At 38.1% G+C, this 17,760-nt stretch overlaps 1 protein-coding gene across 3 annotated transcripts in view; it reads right to left on the bottom strand.

The window, feature by feature from the left end:
• Nucleotides 1–17,523, bottom strand: part of SP4 (Sp4 transcription factor) — a 65,555-nt gene extending 48,032 nt beyond the window's left edge. The window contains exons 1-3 of one of the 3 annotated variants that reach the window (XR_005084834.2): nt 16,949–17,523; nt 16,415–16,527; nt 14,371–15,922 (exon numbers count right to left, since the gene is read on the bottom strand). Coding sequence is in view for 2 of the 3 variants with exons in the window: in XM_037162302.2 (XP_037018197.1) it covers nt 14,371–15,922; nt 16,415–16,527; nt 16,949–16,955 (1,672 nt within the window). In the remaining variant the exon portion in view is untranslated. The remainder of the gene's footprint in view (nt 1–14,370; nt 15,923–16,414; nt 16,528–16,948) is intronic. The other 2 variants (XM_037162304.2, XM_037162302.2) reach the window with 2 other exon arrangements.
• Between the last annotated feature and the right edge of the window lie 237 nt (nt 17,524–17,760).

Below are 17,760 nucleotides of genomic sequence, written 5' to 3'. Positions count from 1 at the left end.
TTTGTTAAGTCGATCAAAATTATATCAATTTTTTGTCATATTGGCAATACATATATATTTTTGGTGTGCCACAGCATTTTAGCAATTAGTTATGTGTGCCATGAGATGAAAAAGATTGATAATCACTGTCCTAGATAGATAAAAGACTGTTCAGCTAGAGGTGCAGGAATAAGAGCCTATTGAACATAACGGAGTTGTCCAAAAAGTCCATTTAGTTTTTTCCATAAAACAAGATACATTTTTCATTTTCACCAATAACTTTATTGATTTGGGTACTTTGAGTATGTTGACTATCTTCCACTACTGGCTTCTAGTGGGTAGAGGCGAGGGGTGCTGTTAATACACATCTTCCAATGCAGCAGAAAGCCCCACAGCAAAGAATTATTTGGCCAAAATGCCAATAGTACCAAGGAACTTTGCAAACCATTTTTGACATGTTTGATCAGTCACAGCACCTTCTCCATACATTGCACAAATCTTTCTTTGTTTCTGTTGTTTTTACCTTTTCTGAAACAATAAAGCATAATATGCTGAAAATATCATATATTTTCTTCCATTTTCAATATTCAGGTGACTACACAAAAATTCACCAATTTTGCTTTTTTTAATGCATACTGATATAACAGCTGTCACAATACACTCTAACAAATTGTTTCAAATAAAGTCAAAGACAACGAAGCACCACTAAAGCCATATTATGGAAAAAAAACATAAAAACTTTTTGGCCAACCCAATACTACAGTAGTTACTGAGATACTTACAATATTATTGTTTAGCTGTAAAGGTAGGTGGCGGTCCTGTTCACCTGGACCAGCTCTAAGTATTCTCACTTAACTAGCTGCCTAACATACTGTATGACCTTGGACAAAATATTAACCTCTGACAGCCTTGGTTTATAAAGTGCAGTCACCATCATTATTACCCTTTTTTAATAGAATTGCAAAAATTAAATGAGTTACTATAAATAAAATGCTTAAGCACAGTGTATAACACATAAGAGATAAGCAATGAATTAATTCTACAAATGATCATAGAAATCACAAATGCAAAGTACAAGGTCTGGCACAAATAACGCCCCTCTTGTATTACAAAATATTTTATTAAAAAATCATAATCATGTAATTCTGTAACATAACGAAATCACACTCAAGCACACCATATGACATTTTAGGTAAAATGTTCAAATTATTATACCCATATTATTATCCTCCCAACCACATTCAAACAGCCCTTACTTCTGCCAGACCCTGTATATATGGAAAGACAGTAAGTGGTAATGGTTGAAGTACAGGCTTCTACAAACAGAATATGTTTGGATTATGTGGCCTTGAGCAAGTCCTTTACCACTCTAGGCCCCAGTTTTTGCACCTGGTAATGATAACTGTATACGATATTCTGAAGAGTAAATGAATTAATTTAGCTGGTGCTGCATACAGTATCTGGCATACTATAAACATGCAGTAAATGTGAACCAAATATAAAACAAGGGTTAAAAAAAACTTTTACTTCTTATTTGATTCACAAAAGACAATTAAATGAGTTCTTTCTCTTTTAGAACATTATGTAAGTGGGAGTTTGAATCCGTGTTATTCAACTTTATAAGGAATACAACAAGCCTCATAATACAGATGTCGAGTACCCACTTGCTGACTAAATTTAATGAATGCAGTCTCCTGTCCATGGAATAAATGAACATCTATCAAGAGGTCACTAAAACCATTTACCTGCCCTGTCATTAAAATCAATTATAGGTAATGACATCCCACTAATGACAAAAAATGAGAAAAATTCTAGAATACAATGTACTTTAACTTTATAAAGTCACAAATCAACTTACTTCTTCAATAAACATATTACAGTTTTTAGTATTTACAAATACCTTTCCAAAGTGAGTTATTTCAAGTTGGTTCATAAGCAGCCTTAAATATATGGGAAAACACAGAGGATTTACAAACCACTTTAAGTATAATTATTTCTCTTACATAAATCCAGTTAGTACTCATTATCATATGCATCTAGTCTTTTCCTTTTCCTTCTTCTCCCGCAACTCCCTGGCCTTGACATCCTCAACCTCAACGTAACAAGGGTTTCCCCCTCCCCCACAAACCCACACCAGGCACAGGTACCCACTTACCACAGCACAGATCACTATCTGGCTCCTATACTCCTGTGCAAAAGCAGCTCCGCTTCTGTGGACAAAAAGCTATGGTAACTTGACTCATTATTTAAAGAACTGTACTAAACGCTCTCTGACTGGACATATTAAGAATACAAACAACCTGGAAACTTTAAATAACTTCAATTTCTCTTACCAAAACTTCACTGCTAAGATTCTCACCTGCAAATAAATGTCTACCAAAACATATGAGCCAATCAGATGTAAGTTCCTTTTATTTTGCTTCCCTAATCACTTTTCTTTTTATGATCATAAACTCTCTCACTCCTTTTCAAGTATGTGCCTTGAATCTTTTGCAAGGATCCATCCATCCCAGTCTCCTACGAAATCAAAGTTCTCTACCTGTATCTTGCCCTCTTGTTTAGTAACAGGATATGTAGTGAACAAAGTTCATAAATATGTGAGAAAAAAGAACATATACATGTCTATGACACAGCCCCTGCCTACAGGAGGTTCTCAGCTCAACATCATGTATACAAATATTCCTTGATCCAAGCCTGAATTTTTCAAAGTGTGTAAGTTCTCCCTAAGTGAATTTCCAAACTGCATGTAAAATCCAACATAATCTGAAATAACCCTTCTCATTCTAACCTGACAAACATTTAGTGATTCTTTATAGCTGAGCTCACTTATCACCCTCTCCACAAAAACACTCCCAGAATTCTATAAGCAGAACTAGTTTTTCTCTGGGCTTCTATAATACTTCATTCACAGCCTCTACAAAACAAATGCCACATTGTAATTTAAGTAACTATATATTCACCATATTCCATTGAGTCTAAGATGCAAGTGATCATTAGAAAGAAAAAAATTTTGTTTATTAAACTGAGACATGACTATGATTGTAAGGTGCATTTCAATTTCAAAGATGTCCGAATGGGGGGGGGTATGTCTTAGGAGCAAAGAAATGACACTACAGATAATATATTCCGTGAGAGCAGCAAACTTGTTTCATTCGCCTTCAGTTTTTCAATGCTATACCATGCTTGATACACAGTAGAGAAAAAGCACAAGCAAAGCTGGTGGTACCTAATCCCTCACCATTTCTTTCATGTCACCATTCTAGGTACTACAGAGAAGTGGCTTTTTTTTTCTTTTTATTAAATGTATTGGGGTGACATTGGTTAATCTGAAGAGAAGTTTGACAATCTGTTTTCTATATTAAGCAATTTCACTGCCATACCCATTCTATGGGCCATTTTGAATTCACGACTAAATTTCTCCCAATAACGTTCTTTTTACTGGGCTCCTGGTTTATAATTTTTCCACACTTTTATCTATACAGAAATACTCTAATAATATCATATGCATCTCAAATCTTTCCATTCAATTGCTTCCACTGACTAGATTCATGTTTTTCAAACTTATTTTTATTATTTTGGCAGAATGTCTTCTTCAACCAAAATGACAGGAAACAATCCAAATAAACACACAACTTCTCTGGCTGAGACAGGGGTGACAGGCTGTTCACTTGGCATACCCTGAGATGCTCTGTGAGACCACTGTGCCTCTCTGGAGCACAGAAAAAGAGTAACACTCCCTCTCTGAGCCACAAGCTTCCATGTGAGGGCTTTATGCTTCTTGTTCCATGTTCGTTCAACCACTTGGCTCAAGACATCCTCTCTTCACCTCTCTATCCTCAAATCTCAAAAGTCCACTTTCCAATCCAATCTTGAAGGCCTGTTTCAAGTCCTATCTCCATCACACAAAGCCTCCCTTCCTTGTTTACTCCAATCCACTAACGTCACTTGTCTCTGAGCTTGCATACTCATTTTCCATACCTCAAAATCCAGTATTTAACTGTAAACTCTCATATGCAATTGCAGCTGCCATATAACTGTTTCGCATATAGAAGCCTTATGTCCTGAAAATAAGCATTCTTTTAAGAAAAGTTATATGAAATACATTCAGAGCCTTACACAGACTGAGCACACAGCAAACATTTAGTTCTTACTACTCTGAAACACACTGCTTCTTTCCTACCTATAGATATACACCTCTCCCCATACCCTTGGTTGCACTTCAGCAAAGCTTTAGGGCATTTCTTTTATACAGCTATCTCTTGTTTAGCTCTGATATTTAACTCAAGCTAATATCCACACCTAAAATTACTCATTCTCCCACTTTACTAGTTCACATTCTTCTAGTGGGTGTTGCTATGTAGAGACTTTAGTAGGTTACCAACTTCCATACACAGTTTTCTTTTTTAACATTCAAAGCCTTTTTGTACATAATATCCCATCTGATCTTTGCAATGCTATAAGATTAAGAAGAAATGAATTAATACCACTAATTTACAAATTAAAAAAAAATAAAGCTCCAATTATACGTTTGCCAAGGATGGAACAGCTAGTTGGGAGCAGCACACTCAAGCAAAAATGTGAGAGTTCCAATTCTTCATCTTGTTGTATTATAAACTTTAAAATGTCATTTTTTCCCTACTGCTTCAACACCCCCACAGGCAGGCTCTGAGCACCCCATCCAAGCAGTCAGGTGCATTAGTGTATGTATGACGTGGCTCCTGCCAGGAATTTCCCCTCCTAGCTTCCCCGATTGCAACCTAGTAATATTTATGCACATCAGTGAAATCCCCTCACACCTTTTCTTGTGTACTCTACCCTGACCTCTCCGATTAAGGTGCTTGACCATGGGTCCTTACTCTCTTCTCTGTTCCCCACCTGTCTGGTTGAGTCAGCTCCCACAATGCTCCCTCACATGTGACTCCCTCCAGACATCCATTGACTGTCTCTCTAGGACCAGTGAGTATGATGTTTTTTTCCTGGGTGTCCTCTTGTAGCCACATCTGACTGACCAGCACAAAACACAAAATACCTGTTCTCTAGGAAGCCTCTTCATACACATCTGCTGTAAAAATAAACCCACTACTTGAACCACACCACTGATCAGCACATCCTGCACCTACCTTTATTACCATATATAAGGAAAGAACTTTCAAATACTTGAATTATCATTTTTTCTATCAAGAGTCTCAAGTCTCAAATATTGTTTTAGAAGCACATATATGCTATATAGTCTGAGCTGAAAAGATAGGCACACTGTACTTGCTTACTACACGGGGTAAATTAACAAATCTGAAGCTGCGAGTGTTTCCCAGAGTTTATAATCCATTAGAATCCTAGATTTTCAAACTACTTTCCAATTCCACTCAAGGAAAAGTAATTATATTGTTCATGTTGAAGTAACAGTGTCAGAAACATGACTATGGTTAAAGAGCTACTGACATAAAGTATCCTAAATACATATTCAATGTTAGACACTGAAGTATATGTTTAAAATACTCATGTTTTGGTAGTCACCAAATAAAACTGTTAATGACTCAGAAAAATGGCATCTAAGAGTATAATGAAGAACTTGGGCCTGTGAACCAAAGGATCGCAGTTCGATTCCCAGCCAGGGCACATACCTGGGTTGTAGGCCAGGTCCCAGCAGGGGACGCACAAGAGGCAACCATACATTGATGTTTCTCTCCCTCTCTCCTTCCCTTCCCCTCTAAAGATAAAAATAATAAAATTTTAAAAATATTAAAAAAAAGACTATAATGAAGAACAGAAAAAGCTATTTATTTGTGAATTATATTAATGGAATTCATCTTTTTAAAAGATTTTATTATGTATTTTTAGAAAGGGGGGACGGGAGGGAAAAAGAGAAAGAGAAACACTGATGGGTGGCCTCTTGCATGCTCTCAACCAGGGACCAGGCCCACAACCCGGTCTCATTCATTTTGCAAAGTGATGCCCAACCAAGCCACACCAATCAGGGCCTATAGAGTTCATCTTCATTACACTGCCCTTGTAGTAAGAAAAATGGTAAATGTGATCCTCAAACCCCTAACAAAAATCCCTAAATACTCAATCATGTAAGTTTAACTAAAACTTATAGAGCACTCTCACCATATGCTGGATGGAAGTAACCAGAACAGGACCATTACCCAAATATTCATAAAACCTTAAATTTTAGAATTAGATGAAGGCTCATACCTTATCTAATCAACCATTCAAAAATTCTACATTCCCTAGTGTCTCTGACAGACATCTAGCTGCTGATGGTAGGATGATTACTCCCCTATGAACCAAACCATTCTATTATTGTACAGTTCTAATCCATGTGTATACACAAATAAATACTTCATTCCTTTTCTGAGTCAAACAGAAGTACATGTATTTCAGTTACCAAAAACCCACCCCTTTGTAGATCTGAAGACAGCTGTCACACTTTGTCATTTTCTTTGAATAAAACTGACCACTCCTCGAGTATTGATAGTATAAAATGTTTTCCACACTTTTCATTCTGGGAATTCTTCTTGATATGCTTGCCAGTTTATCAATGTCCCATTTAAAATGTGCTACCTAGTGTTGTACACAACATTGCAGGAATGGTCTGACCAACACAAAAATCCAGAGCTTTACATTCACATTAAGTTCAATAAATCCGAAATCATCTTCACATGCCCTGCTGTCAAGCCAGATTTTTTATCTTGTACGTATATAATGCCCACCATCTCCAAACTCTTAGAGGATCTTAACTTATATTTATCTTGCTAATTCTGGTCCAGCATTCTAGTCTATTAGGGTTACTCAGAATCTCAATTCAATTTCCAATCATATTTATTAGCAACATCTCCCACCTTTGTCTCATCTTTGATTTAGGAAAATATGACATCCTTCAATCCAGTACTTGCGAAAAAATGTTAAACAGGACTGTATCAAGACTAGAATCCTACGCCACAATAACAGAGGGCTCTGCTGAATTGGACAACCAGCATTTTTCGTGTAATTGAGCAACAAGTATAAACCTTTACAGAAATCATGATTATCAATACTGAAACCAAGACACATCATGTTGATATTATTTCTTTTGTATACTCATCTGGAAACTCTGAAGAAAGAATAGATGAACAAAGTTTCTTAGCAAATCCGTATTAGCTCCCAAAGATCCCTAAATATTTTTTTTTAATACTCAAAGGCCAACCACTCAATAATTCATATAAGGAACTTTGTTGAAGATGGTTATCAAACTCATTTGTCTGCAATTCAAGGATGTCTTTAGAAAGCGAGGTGCTTATTCATGATCAATTTTTCTATGGTGCACAATTTTTAAATTACTGATACTGGCCTGAAACTAAATCTCAAAGTTCCTTCTGACCCTTAGGCTAGCATTCATCCTGATCATCCTGACTTCCGAAAAGCAACAAATGTCCCTTATCTCCTCACTTAACCTTGAACAAGTAAGTATCTCTGAGTGAGTTACAGCTCTAGTCACTTCAGCTGGAACTGCATTTTTCTTGTTGGTTAACAGAAACAGAATGGAGAAGCTCTCTGCCTTTTCTCCACCTTCTTATCACACCATTTTGGTCAAGCAGTAACTGTCTCTTGCTTTGATGTAAAGCCTAACGAGTTGTTTAAAATAATTTTAAAAGCCTGGCTTTGTTATGGGTTTCTGCTTTCCTGACATTATTTGTAAAATGTCAAGCTGCTCTTCAGTTTCATCCTTAATCCTGTGTGTCTCCTATCTTCCATAAACAGTATTTTAAAATTGGAGTTTAACACAGAGGGCTTCATGCAACTAGTTCATTCACCATTTTTTTAAACCACATTTGGTTATAATTGTCTGTCAGTGCCACACAATGTTAGGGCTAACAGAAACCTTAACTGCATAGTCAGTATTTCAATTTTCAAAATTGCTAACCCTTAAAGGATTTAAGTATGCAGCAGAAACAAAGGAGTGGAAAATATCCTTTATCTGTAGACCTATCCTTTTCCCTTATAACACATAACAAAAGCCTCAGAATCAGAGATGATTTTAAATCCTGGCTCTACCACTTACCGGAGGGGCAAATTTGCCTATAGAAATTAAAGTCCAGTGAGACTATCTGTAAAATGAGCACAATAATGCCAGTCTTACAAGGATATTGTGGGTTTTGATGAGTTAATATAAACACCTAGGCCAGCATTTAGGACCTACTGGATACACAGTGCTTGTTTTCTTCTTCCACAAGTTTTTAAAAATCCATTTCTTATTATAGTTTAGATAAAGATACAGTATCTCAACAGCCTGAAGACTTCTTACCTACACACAAAAAAATTGCTGATCTCTTTAGTTCTGAATTTGGTCTTTGAATAACAAAACAGTACCATTTGGTTTCCACCATTAAATTCAATAAAAGTTAAGAGCTACAGAGTTGCACTATTCACCAATATCGTATTTGACATACTAAGGCTGACTCTGGTGAAAATCAACAGGCAGTCTATCTGGGAAAAGACAAACTCAAGTTGGATACTTGGCCTCTTTGATCCCTAAACTAATCTCAGATACTTTTACTCATCTACTAGCAAAAGATTTGGATAACAATGCCATATACACAGCATAAGTTTCTAGCCCTCACTTTGCCACAAAGTAGCAGGAAGTCACTCAACCTTTCTGGGCTTCAGTTTCTTCATTTCTAAAATACCACTAAGGAAGAGGGGGGAGGAACAGTCAATTATCTTTAAGTCAACTTACATAATGACAACTTCATTAAGTCTTTATCTCACCACATACTTATATAAGTCAATCTGTGGTTCAACAGGTTACCTTTGCCACAATTTGCTCATTCTCTCGGTAGCAGAATACAAGCATTATGAAGATCCAATTACATCGCATACTTAGATCAGAACAGAAGAGCCTACATATATGTACGGTCTGATATCAGGCCAGGTTCCCCTTTTATTGTCAATCCTTAGTACATCTTCCCTAAAGTACTTCATTTAGCACTGCAGAATCTCTCACCCATATCTCTGCTTTCACTTAACAGTAAAAACACAAAATTCCTTTATAGACTTTAGCAGCAGTACCAAAATACTAGAACTAGTGAGCAATAATCTCGAAGATCCTGTCAGAATAAATGTATCATTTTGTACATCTGTTATTTCTACAAAATCTATGTATAGGAACTTTTCCCTAGCTTCCTTCTTTATCAAGCTTCCTTTTTTCCTCTTTAACTTGCTTTTATGCTTTTTGCTGTGGAATTCCTTAAGTATTACTTGTTATATATTCACTGATTTGGATTAAAAGGCAAATTAAAACTGCTTAGTGTTGCTTATCTCTTTAACCTGGAATCTCTCTCAAAGATGCCCTTTTAAAAAATTAATGTGGCTCTACACTTGAGTACTTTTTCATCTTCTATGAAAATCTTAAAATAGGCAACAATACTGTTTTGGCAACATCAACAAATTTAAAGGTCATGCTGTACATCATCTAATGGTTAAAGCTAACCTGGAATTCAGAAAGTTCAGAACCGAAATCACTACTTGTACAAGGTATTCTAATACTGGGTTGGCTCAAAAGTTCATTCGGTTGTTTTCCGCAAAATAAGTAAGTAAAAGACAAACTTTTCATTTTCAGCAATAACTTTATTGATTTGGGTATTTTGAGTATGTCGGCTATCTCTCACATGGTATAACAGTAATTGTTTTCAACTAATGTCTTAATTTGGCCACTATCAATTTCAGCTTGTCTACCCAACCACGGAGCATTGTCCAGTGAGAAATCTCCAGCACAAAAACTTCACAAACCACTTTTAACACATTCAATCAGTCATAGTACCTTCTCTATACACTGCACAAATCTTTTTTTGCATTTTAGTTGCATTTTTGCCTTTCTTGAAGTAAAGCATAATATATCAAAAATTTTGGATATTTTCTTCTATCTTCAACATTAAAATGGTCACACAAAAATTCACTAATTTGGTTAAGTTTTTTTATATGCACACTGATATTAGAGGTGTCACAATACAATCTAACAAAATTGTTTTGAATAAAGTTAAAAACTAAGCGCTAATAGAGCCATCTTACACACACACAAAAAAAGGAACTTTTTGGCCAACCAAATGTAAGTTCCTCATAATTCCAATCCATAATTAACAGAATTAGAAGATTTTAGAAAAATAAGTTTAAAGGAGTAAAACTGATTTCTTTCAAAAAGGAAATACCAAAGATGGTAGCATATGTATATAGAAATATGTGTATATGTGTGTATATACATACATGTGTATATATATATACAGCATTATGTGTACATGTTATATTAAGATGCCTTCTAAGGAAATCCAAAGTAATAAAACATATATGTGTCTATATGTCAAAGATAAACCATACTCCTATTAAACTTCAAGTCAACTTTCCACTTTTAGTAGCTCTGGAAAAATGTTTGATATAAGAGGTTGATTGCACTGGAGGATCAAATTAGGTTTATAAATTAAATATAAACACGTCAGTTATTTTCTTTGGTCCCCATTTTAGCAATAAATGAGAAACTGGCCCTCCTATTCCTAGTTTATTATGTCCACAGGTTTCATCATTTAAATCCCCCCCCAAAATAAATGAAAGTAAGAAAGTCAAGTTCTTGAAGGGCTAGAATCATCTTATCCTTAAGTACAGGGTCTGGAACAAATAATGCCCCCTATTTATTATAAAATCATAAGCTTGTAATTCTGTACCATGACAATATTACACTCAAGCATACCATGACATTTTAGACGATGTTCAAATTAAAACTGTAAATTATTATAGTCATATTATTATCACCCTACCAACCATGCTCAAGTAGGCATTACTTATGCTAGACTCTGAACTTCCTTTCTGTGAGAATTAGCACAAAGGTGTTAATAGTCTTTAAAATTGGTAAAGAAATACCCATCCATCAAACAAAAGCATAATCTGTTACTATCTGTGATGATTAGGACCAAAAATAAATCAAAATGCTGGCTAGTGCAAGCTAATTACAGATTTAAATACCAATGGTCCCTGCATATTCTAAATTCTTTAAGGAGATATAACTCCCAAAGTTCACTTTATCCAGTGCTCTTTGACTAGCAGTACATAGTGAAAACAGGTAGTTCTTTTTGAGCAAAATATCTTCCAATTCGGTCAATTAGTTAAAACAAAGGATGTTCTTAAACCAATGGTAATGACTGGTTGATAGCTTTGTTCTTAAAATAGAATTTCTGCTTTTCCTTTAGTCAAAGTCAAGATCAGAATCCCAACAAGGAAACAAACAACAGTCTGTAGGGGTACGCGCATTTAGTTCCTGCTACAAGTCTAACTAATTAAATGCTAGATGCTCGGCCTGGAATTCAGGATTTCAAGCTGAGACTAAACCACAGAAACATATTATGCTGAATATATTACCAAGGAAAGAGGATCCCCGTAGATTGTCACTAATAGTTTTACTTCATAAAATCAAGTATGAAGCTCCCCATCTTTAAGAACTGGTTTCCTTCAATTTACCTTGTATAATTTTATTTATTTTTGTGCCCATAGCATCCAGACCCTTCCCCTACCTCCAGAAGAGTAACACAAGGATGAATGATAAAAAAAACTTTTAGTCCTTTGTTCTTGAGCTAGCCACTACATTCTGTCAAAGCAGACTACTAATAATTTTTTCAAACCCTAATAAAAGTTGTCATGAATGTTCACAGCAAATTTTTTCCCAAAAGTTAAACCAAACTAAACAATACCACGGGGGGGGGGGGGTGGAGGAGAGGCTGAGTTGCAGAGAGACATGAGATAATCAAAAAGTACTAAAAGTGAATGAATGAAGACACAAAGTAAAAGATCTGAACTTCCAGGGCTCATTTATAAAAGGAATATACAGACACTTGTTGCTCATTCTCCCCCTTCTAGAGTCAGTAAAGTAACTTACGCCCCACTCCTAATGTCTTTAAAACTCAAAAGCCAAAAGAAATTACTGAAATCAGAGCTATTTCGTTAGTTCCACTGAAACTACTCTAAGGCATTACTCCCAGTCCCAAGCTGCTTATCTTTCCCATCAACTTCCATACCTTAATTCAGCAACCATTTGTCAAGCCTTACTACTCTAGGAAGTAAATAAATCTGCGAACAATTGGGCCCAGATTAACTGTAATGACTTGTAGAAATCAGGGTACATTTCTGGGGTTTGTAACATGGTTATCATCTTAAAATGATTGAGCATATCTATTAGAACAAAGGCGCTTCAACACTGACACAATTTAAGATTTTGGTTTCAGGAAAAAACAAAACAAAACTGTTAAGTTCTAATTTTCTCATACATTTAAGTGCCCCCCTCATCATGTAAACTTTTAAAAAAATTATTCCCCAAAACAGTGGACTAAATACAACTACTGAAGTGCTCAGCACACAGCCAGTCAATAGAAGTCTGTGAAAAACAAATACAATAAGCTCTATTTGCCAGCGAAATCCATTCTCTGAGGCACACAGGAACTCTCTCTGCACCTTCTGGTGCACTGCTATGACTTGATTCTCAAATTTCAGTGAGATTTAGAATCACCTGGAAAATTTGTTTGAAAGGCAAATCCCTTGACCACATCTCCCCTCCAAAATCATAGTTCCAGAACATAAATCCTCCATTTTTAATGATGCATCATTCAAGTGAATCTCAGGCAGTCAGAAAATCATGCTCTCATTTAACATTGACTTACCCTCACAACGGGCAACGGAAAAACTCTGAGTTGTAATTGATATTAATCAGAGAACAAAATTGACTATATCTAAACTCAATGACAAATTACTCAATTATCTTAATACTTCACTAATGCTTAATAGAGAAGCCAAAATATAAGTGAAATAATTTTTGCTTTGACAATGCAAATTATTCCACCCAGCAAAAACAGACATTTTTTGAAATACTTATGTTACTGTCAATATTTAGAAAAAGAGCAGGAACAAAGCATGCTAAGGACTGTAACCCAAAGAAGCACTTATATATAATGTGCTGTAACAGTTTTAGAGGAAAAAAATACCACACTCAAAAAAACATTACTTGACTAGGTCACTGTGCTGTCAACACAGGAGCCACGAGCCACATGTGGTTTATTCAAGTTAAAAGTAAATAAAATTTAAAATTCATTTCATCCACATATTAAATAAGTGCTCAATAGCCACACATAGCTAGTAGCTAACATACTAAGCAAAACAGATATAGAACATTTCCATCATCACAGAAAATTCTGGATAGCTTTGCTTTAGAGGTAACGGTAACTAAATAAAACATCTGATCTCTGTTCTGAATCAGAGATGTTTATCCAGCAATTTCCACTTTTATTATCTGTAAAGAAAGAGAACCCTAGTATAACTTTTCTGAAATGTTTCAAGAAAGGTCATTCAAGTGATATGCTTATTCACTGCAGATTAACAAACACAAATATTTAACTAAATAAGTCTGAAAGTATCAAAGGCACTAAAATGACAACTAGGTTTTCAGCCAATCAGAATGAATGAAATGTGTTTAATTACTAGAAAACAAAGGTAGAAAGTAAAATAAGACTGATCCAGGAAAACTAAAATACTTGTAACTAGTTTTCCATACTTCAAAGTATTATTTATATGCATAACAATTAACTGCTTTATAACTGGTTTTAAAATGACCCTACCACAATTAATTCCAATTAATGATATTTTACTGTCATTTTTAATTTCTTTCCACCAATTCTGCTCTAAAAACACCTACAGATAAGATAACTATCATAAGATTTACTTAATATAATTTTATAAGGATAATTAACTCAAAAGCCTGAGCAAATCCTGGTTTTAGCAAAAAAGTAGAAAAAAGTAATTAAAACAACTTCCAAGGCAAAGTTATATCAACTTCATCAATATCTAGTTTAAAACAAAGCTGTACAATAAAAAGCAAAAGCATGGGCAACAAGATGTTGGGTCATGAGAAATAACCACCAATTTAAGAAAAAGACTTACTACAAAGTAGAATTAAAACTTCAAGCAGCTCACAACTGTATACTAATTCCGATTTAGACCTACTTTCCCTTAAGGGAGACATAAACATCATTTTGACTAGGGTTCTTTCAGAAGAGTTCTAGTGTATTCAAATATGGTCTCTACATTACAGAAAACTATTATGATTCTAATCAGGATGTTTTGCTCCACGGAAGAATTTTATAAAACTGTCTAATAAATTTAACACATAAAATCTAACACTAAAATGTACAAATGTGAACAGTTCAACTGATGATTACAGAGTTATGACAGTGCAGCATTCCTGCGTATTTTAGATTCCGTATGATTATCTATTTATTTCACAGGTCTATGTCCAATCTAAGAACTGGCAAAGAAAAGCAGTAACTAATAATTAGTAAAAACCATATAAAAAGTCTTTAAAGAGAAAAGATTGTAGTATCTTACCTGCAACACTAGTGATTGTAACAGGAACTCCTTGCACTTGAACGCCTGCAGCACCCAGGTTGGCAACACTCACTGTCTGAAGGTTAGGCACTGATGCAAGCTGGGCAGTATTCAAAGTTATTGGGGCACCAGCAACAGCCACTGGAGCAATCTGAGCAAGAGTTGTGCCACCACTTGAAGACACTGGGGTGATGGTTAATTGCTGGGATAACCCAGCATTCTGAACTTGCAAATTGGAAAGACTCTGAATATTTTGAACCTGTACAGTTTGCCAACTGATTTGCCCTGAAGGAGTTAAAGTTGGAGCCCTGATAAGCACCTGAGTCGGATTTACTGCTTGAAGTTGAACATTCTGTAAAGGCTGCTGCTGGATGGTCTGAATTGTCTGCCCTGACTGGAGTTGAAATGACTGTGGTGGAATAGCCTGAATAATCTGTTGCTGAGGCTGTTGGATCTGGATCTGTTGTAAGATAGGCTGGCCCACAATTTGCACCTGCTGAAGAGAATTTGACTGATCTTGTGTATTCTGTATTCCATTCGTCTGAAGCTGACTGGAGCTTTGGGCTTCAGATTCAGTAGCAGCAGGTGTTTGAGATTCTTCAATAGTGCGTTCTGAATTACTGGCTGATGTGCTTGCATACTGTCCCGTATCTGCTGAGCTCACTAATGTGTCACTGCTGGTCAGAGATGTTGAAGAAGTGGTTGTACAGGTGGTTGAAGAGGAGGGAGATTCCGGCATAGTACTGGCAGAAGCAGTGGTGGTGGTGGGTGTGGAAACTAACTGACTCCCATTTGAAGTTCCACTATCAGTAGTAGTAGCGGGCTGGGCAACCTGTCCTGCCCCTCCTCCTGTAGCCACGTTGTTTATCACTGGCAAAGCTAAAGTCACTCCTCCAATGTTAATTGGTAGTGTTGTTACAACTTGAGCCTGAGTACCAGGAAGGGTCTGTAATTGCAGTGGTATTGAAACACCAGGTCTAATTTGAACTGGAACTGTCTGATTTGCCAGGTTTTGAGCAAGAATGTTCCCAGAAGCTGTCCTGTTAGCAGCCGTGAGGATAGCTTGATTATTACCTGCAGAAATGAGCTGAATTTGACCCTGCAAATCCTGTAGAGATGAACTACTGGTTGGACTGATTTGAATTTGCTGGCCTTCCACTGTCTGAAGTTGTGGAATCACTTGATACTGTACACTACCACTTGGATTTTGTACTTGTATGACTTGAAATTGACCAGGGGTAGAAGAATTACCTGATTTACTTTTTGTAGGAGACGTACTCCCGTTATTACTGCTGGAAGAACTAGACGAACTAGAAGGTGGTTGAGAAACGTTATTTTCCTTTGAAGCAGGAGTGGAGGCAACAAGTTGCCAAGCGTTTCCAGCAAGTTGTGTTGTTACCAGTTCTAGCTGTTGTGGTTGATTTTGAAGCTGCACCAATCCTTGGCTTGGATCTATAATAATTTGTTGTTGTCCAGTTGCTTGATTTTCACCAGGAGTCCCTATTTTGCTGCAAGTAGCTGCCAGTAAAGCCAGAGGAGAGGGCTGAGAGTCCTACCCAAAAACGGGATGGTAAAGGAGAGGGGGGGAAAAAAGTGGGCGGATTTAGTGGAGGCCAGTAGAGTTGGGAGGGGCTTATTTATTTTGACAGCTCTACATTTCAGAACTTAGGCGGTGGCAGAAATCAAAAAGGAATATTAACAAAAACAGTAAGATACAGAATAAGGAAGCTGATCCTGTAATACAAAGTTTAAATAAAAGGAAATTTCTAACGAACTTTCTTAAAGTGTTATTTTCTAAACTCCAAATGCCCTTGGGAAAAATACACAGCTTCCTAATTGTCTGAGTTCCTGGTGTAATTTTAACCGTTACCCTCAAACATGTGAAATCTTTACAAATTTACAATTTAAGTTCCTCACTATCAGAAAGATGCTTTGAGTGGATTAACATTTTTACTCTGTTCTTCACTTCTGGGCATTTAAAGGGCATAACTCCCTCTTTCCCCTTACGTTTTGTGAGGAATTTTGTTTTTACATTTTCTTTTACCTGGGAGCCTGAGGTTTTGGGTTTTTTATTGTTATTCTCTGGCTCAGAGGTTTTCCCTCCTTCTGTAGCCATCGCCGATGCCGCCGCCTCCTCCTCCTCCTCCTTCTTCTGATCTGCAACAAACCCCCCACACGCACACACGACAACAGGTTATTAGGATTATTATTATTCGTCTTCCCCCACTCCCCTTCTCTCCCTCCCCGCGAACATTAATCTCCATGAACCCGCGATCCACGCACACCGGCAGGGGGTGGGGGAGAAGGAAGGAAGGGAGGAGGGGGATATCACAAAACGTGGTTTGAAACCCGACCCATCGGCTCCAGAGCAACACCCAAAAGGAGGTTGTTCTCTCTCAGACATTAAAACAAAACGCAGCCCTCCTTCCCTCCCTCTGATTCCCTCCCGCCCTCTCCTCCTCCCCTTAAAGCATCTCAGCGGCCCCGGGGGAGGGGGGAGAACCGAGCAGGGTCTGGAGAAGGAGGGAGGGAGGGAGGGAGGCGGTGAAGGAGACCGAGGGGGGTGGAGAATACGTACCGCTCATCCCGCATTAACAGGACAAACCCTCAGACGGAGACACAGGGATAGAGGTGGGTGGGGGTGGGGGCGAGGCGGGAGGAGAGGCCGGTCCCGCCCGCCCGCGGTGGCTCGAAGGAGGCTGTAGCTGGCACAGGCTCTGCCTCTTTTTCCACGAATGGCCGCCGCTGGGCTGTGGCGTAGCAGCTCCTCTCTCCGCCCGAGCCCGGCTGACTCGCCCTTGATTGACAGCGGCGGCGCTCAGCGCGGGCGGCGGCGCGGGCCGGGGGCGGGGCCAGGGCGGTGCGAACCTGGCCTACTCCCCACCCCCCTCGGCCTCTCTCCGCCGGAGCCGCCGACTCTCCACCCCTTCCCCCAGCGGATTGGCCACCGACCTGCCGGGGGCCGGGGCGCTGGGGCCGCCTCCTCTCCACCCCCTTTCTCGGGGTTATTCTTTCTGCCGCTTTTCTTTTCCTCTCTTTGCTGCTCTGGTGTTCTTTCTCTCAGCGATCTAGCTCTGGCGCCTGTCGGTAGGCCTTCCTTACAGCCAAACTTGTTGTCTCAGGATATCCCGCCCCCTACTCTTTCCCCAGCACCCTCCTCTCAAAATCCTCCTCCAGCATCCCTCAGAATTGCCACCAAAGAAAAAAGTAGGTCTATCGCTTAAGGGAAGCAAGAGAGGCGGATGAGGGCACGCACGGGCCACCAACGGCTTGGCGCGCCGAGTGAACTGGTCGCTGCCCCTATGCAGGGAGCATGCCTTTCCTGAGGCGCATCCGGACCCGGGCGCCCTTTTTACCTGGCTTGGTCTTCATTGGCTGAGCCCCTGGTGA

This window comes from Artibeus jamaicensis, unplaced genomic scaffold (assembly GCF_021234435.1).
Source record: "Artibeus jamaicensis isolate MK-2021 breed Jamaican fruit bat unplaced genomic scaffold, CSHL_Jam_final contig_3230, whole genome shotgun sequence".
Classification (NCBI taxonomy): Eukaryota; Metazoa; Chordata; class Mammalia; order Chiroptera; family Phyllostomidae; genus Artibeus; species Artibeus jamaicensis.
Note: the sequence above shows the minus strand (reverse complement) of the source record. Positions and strands in the feature narration are given on the sequence as shown.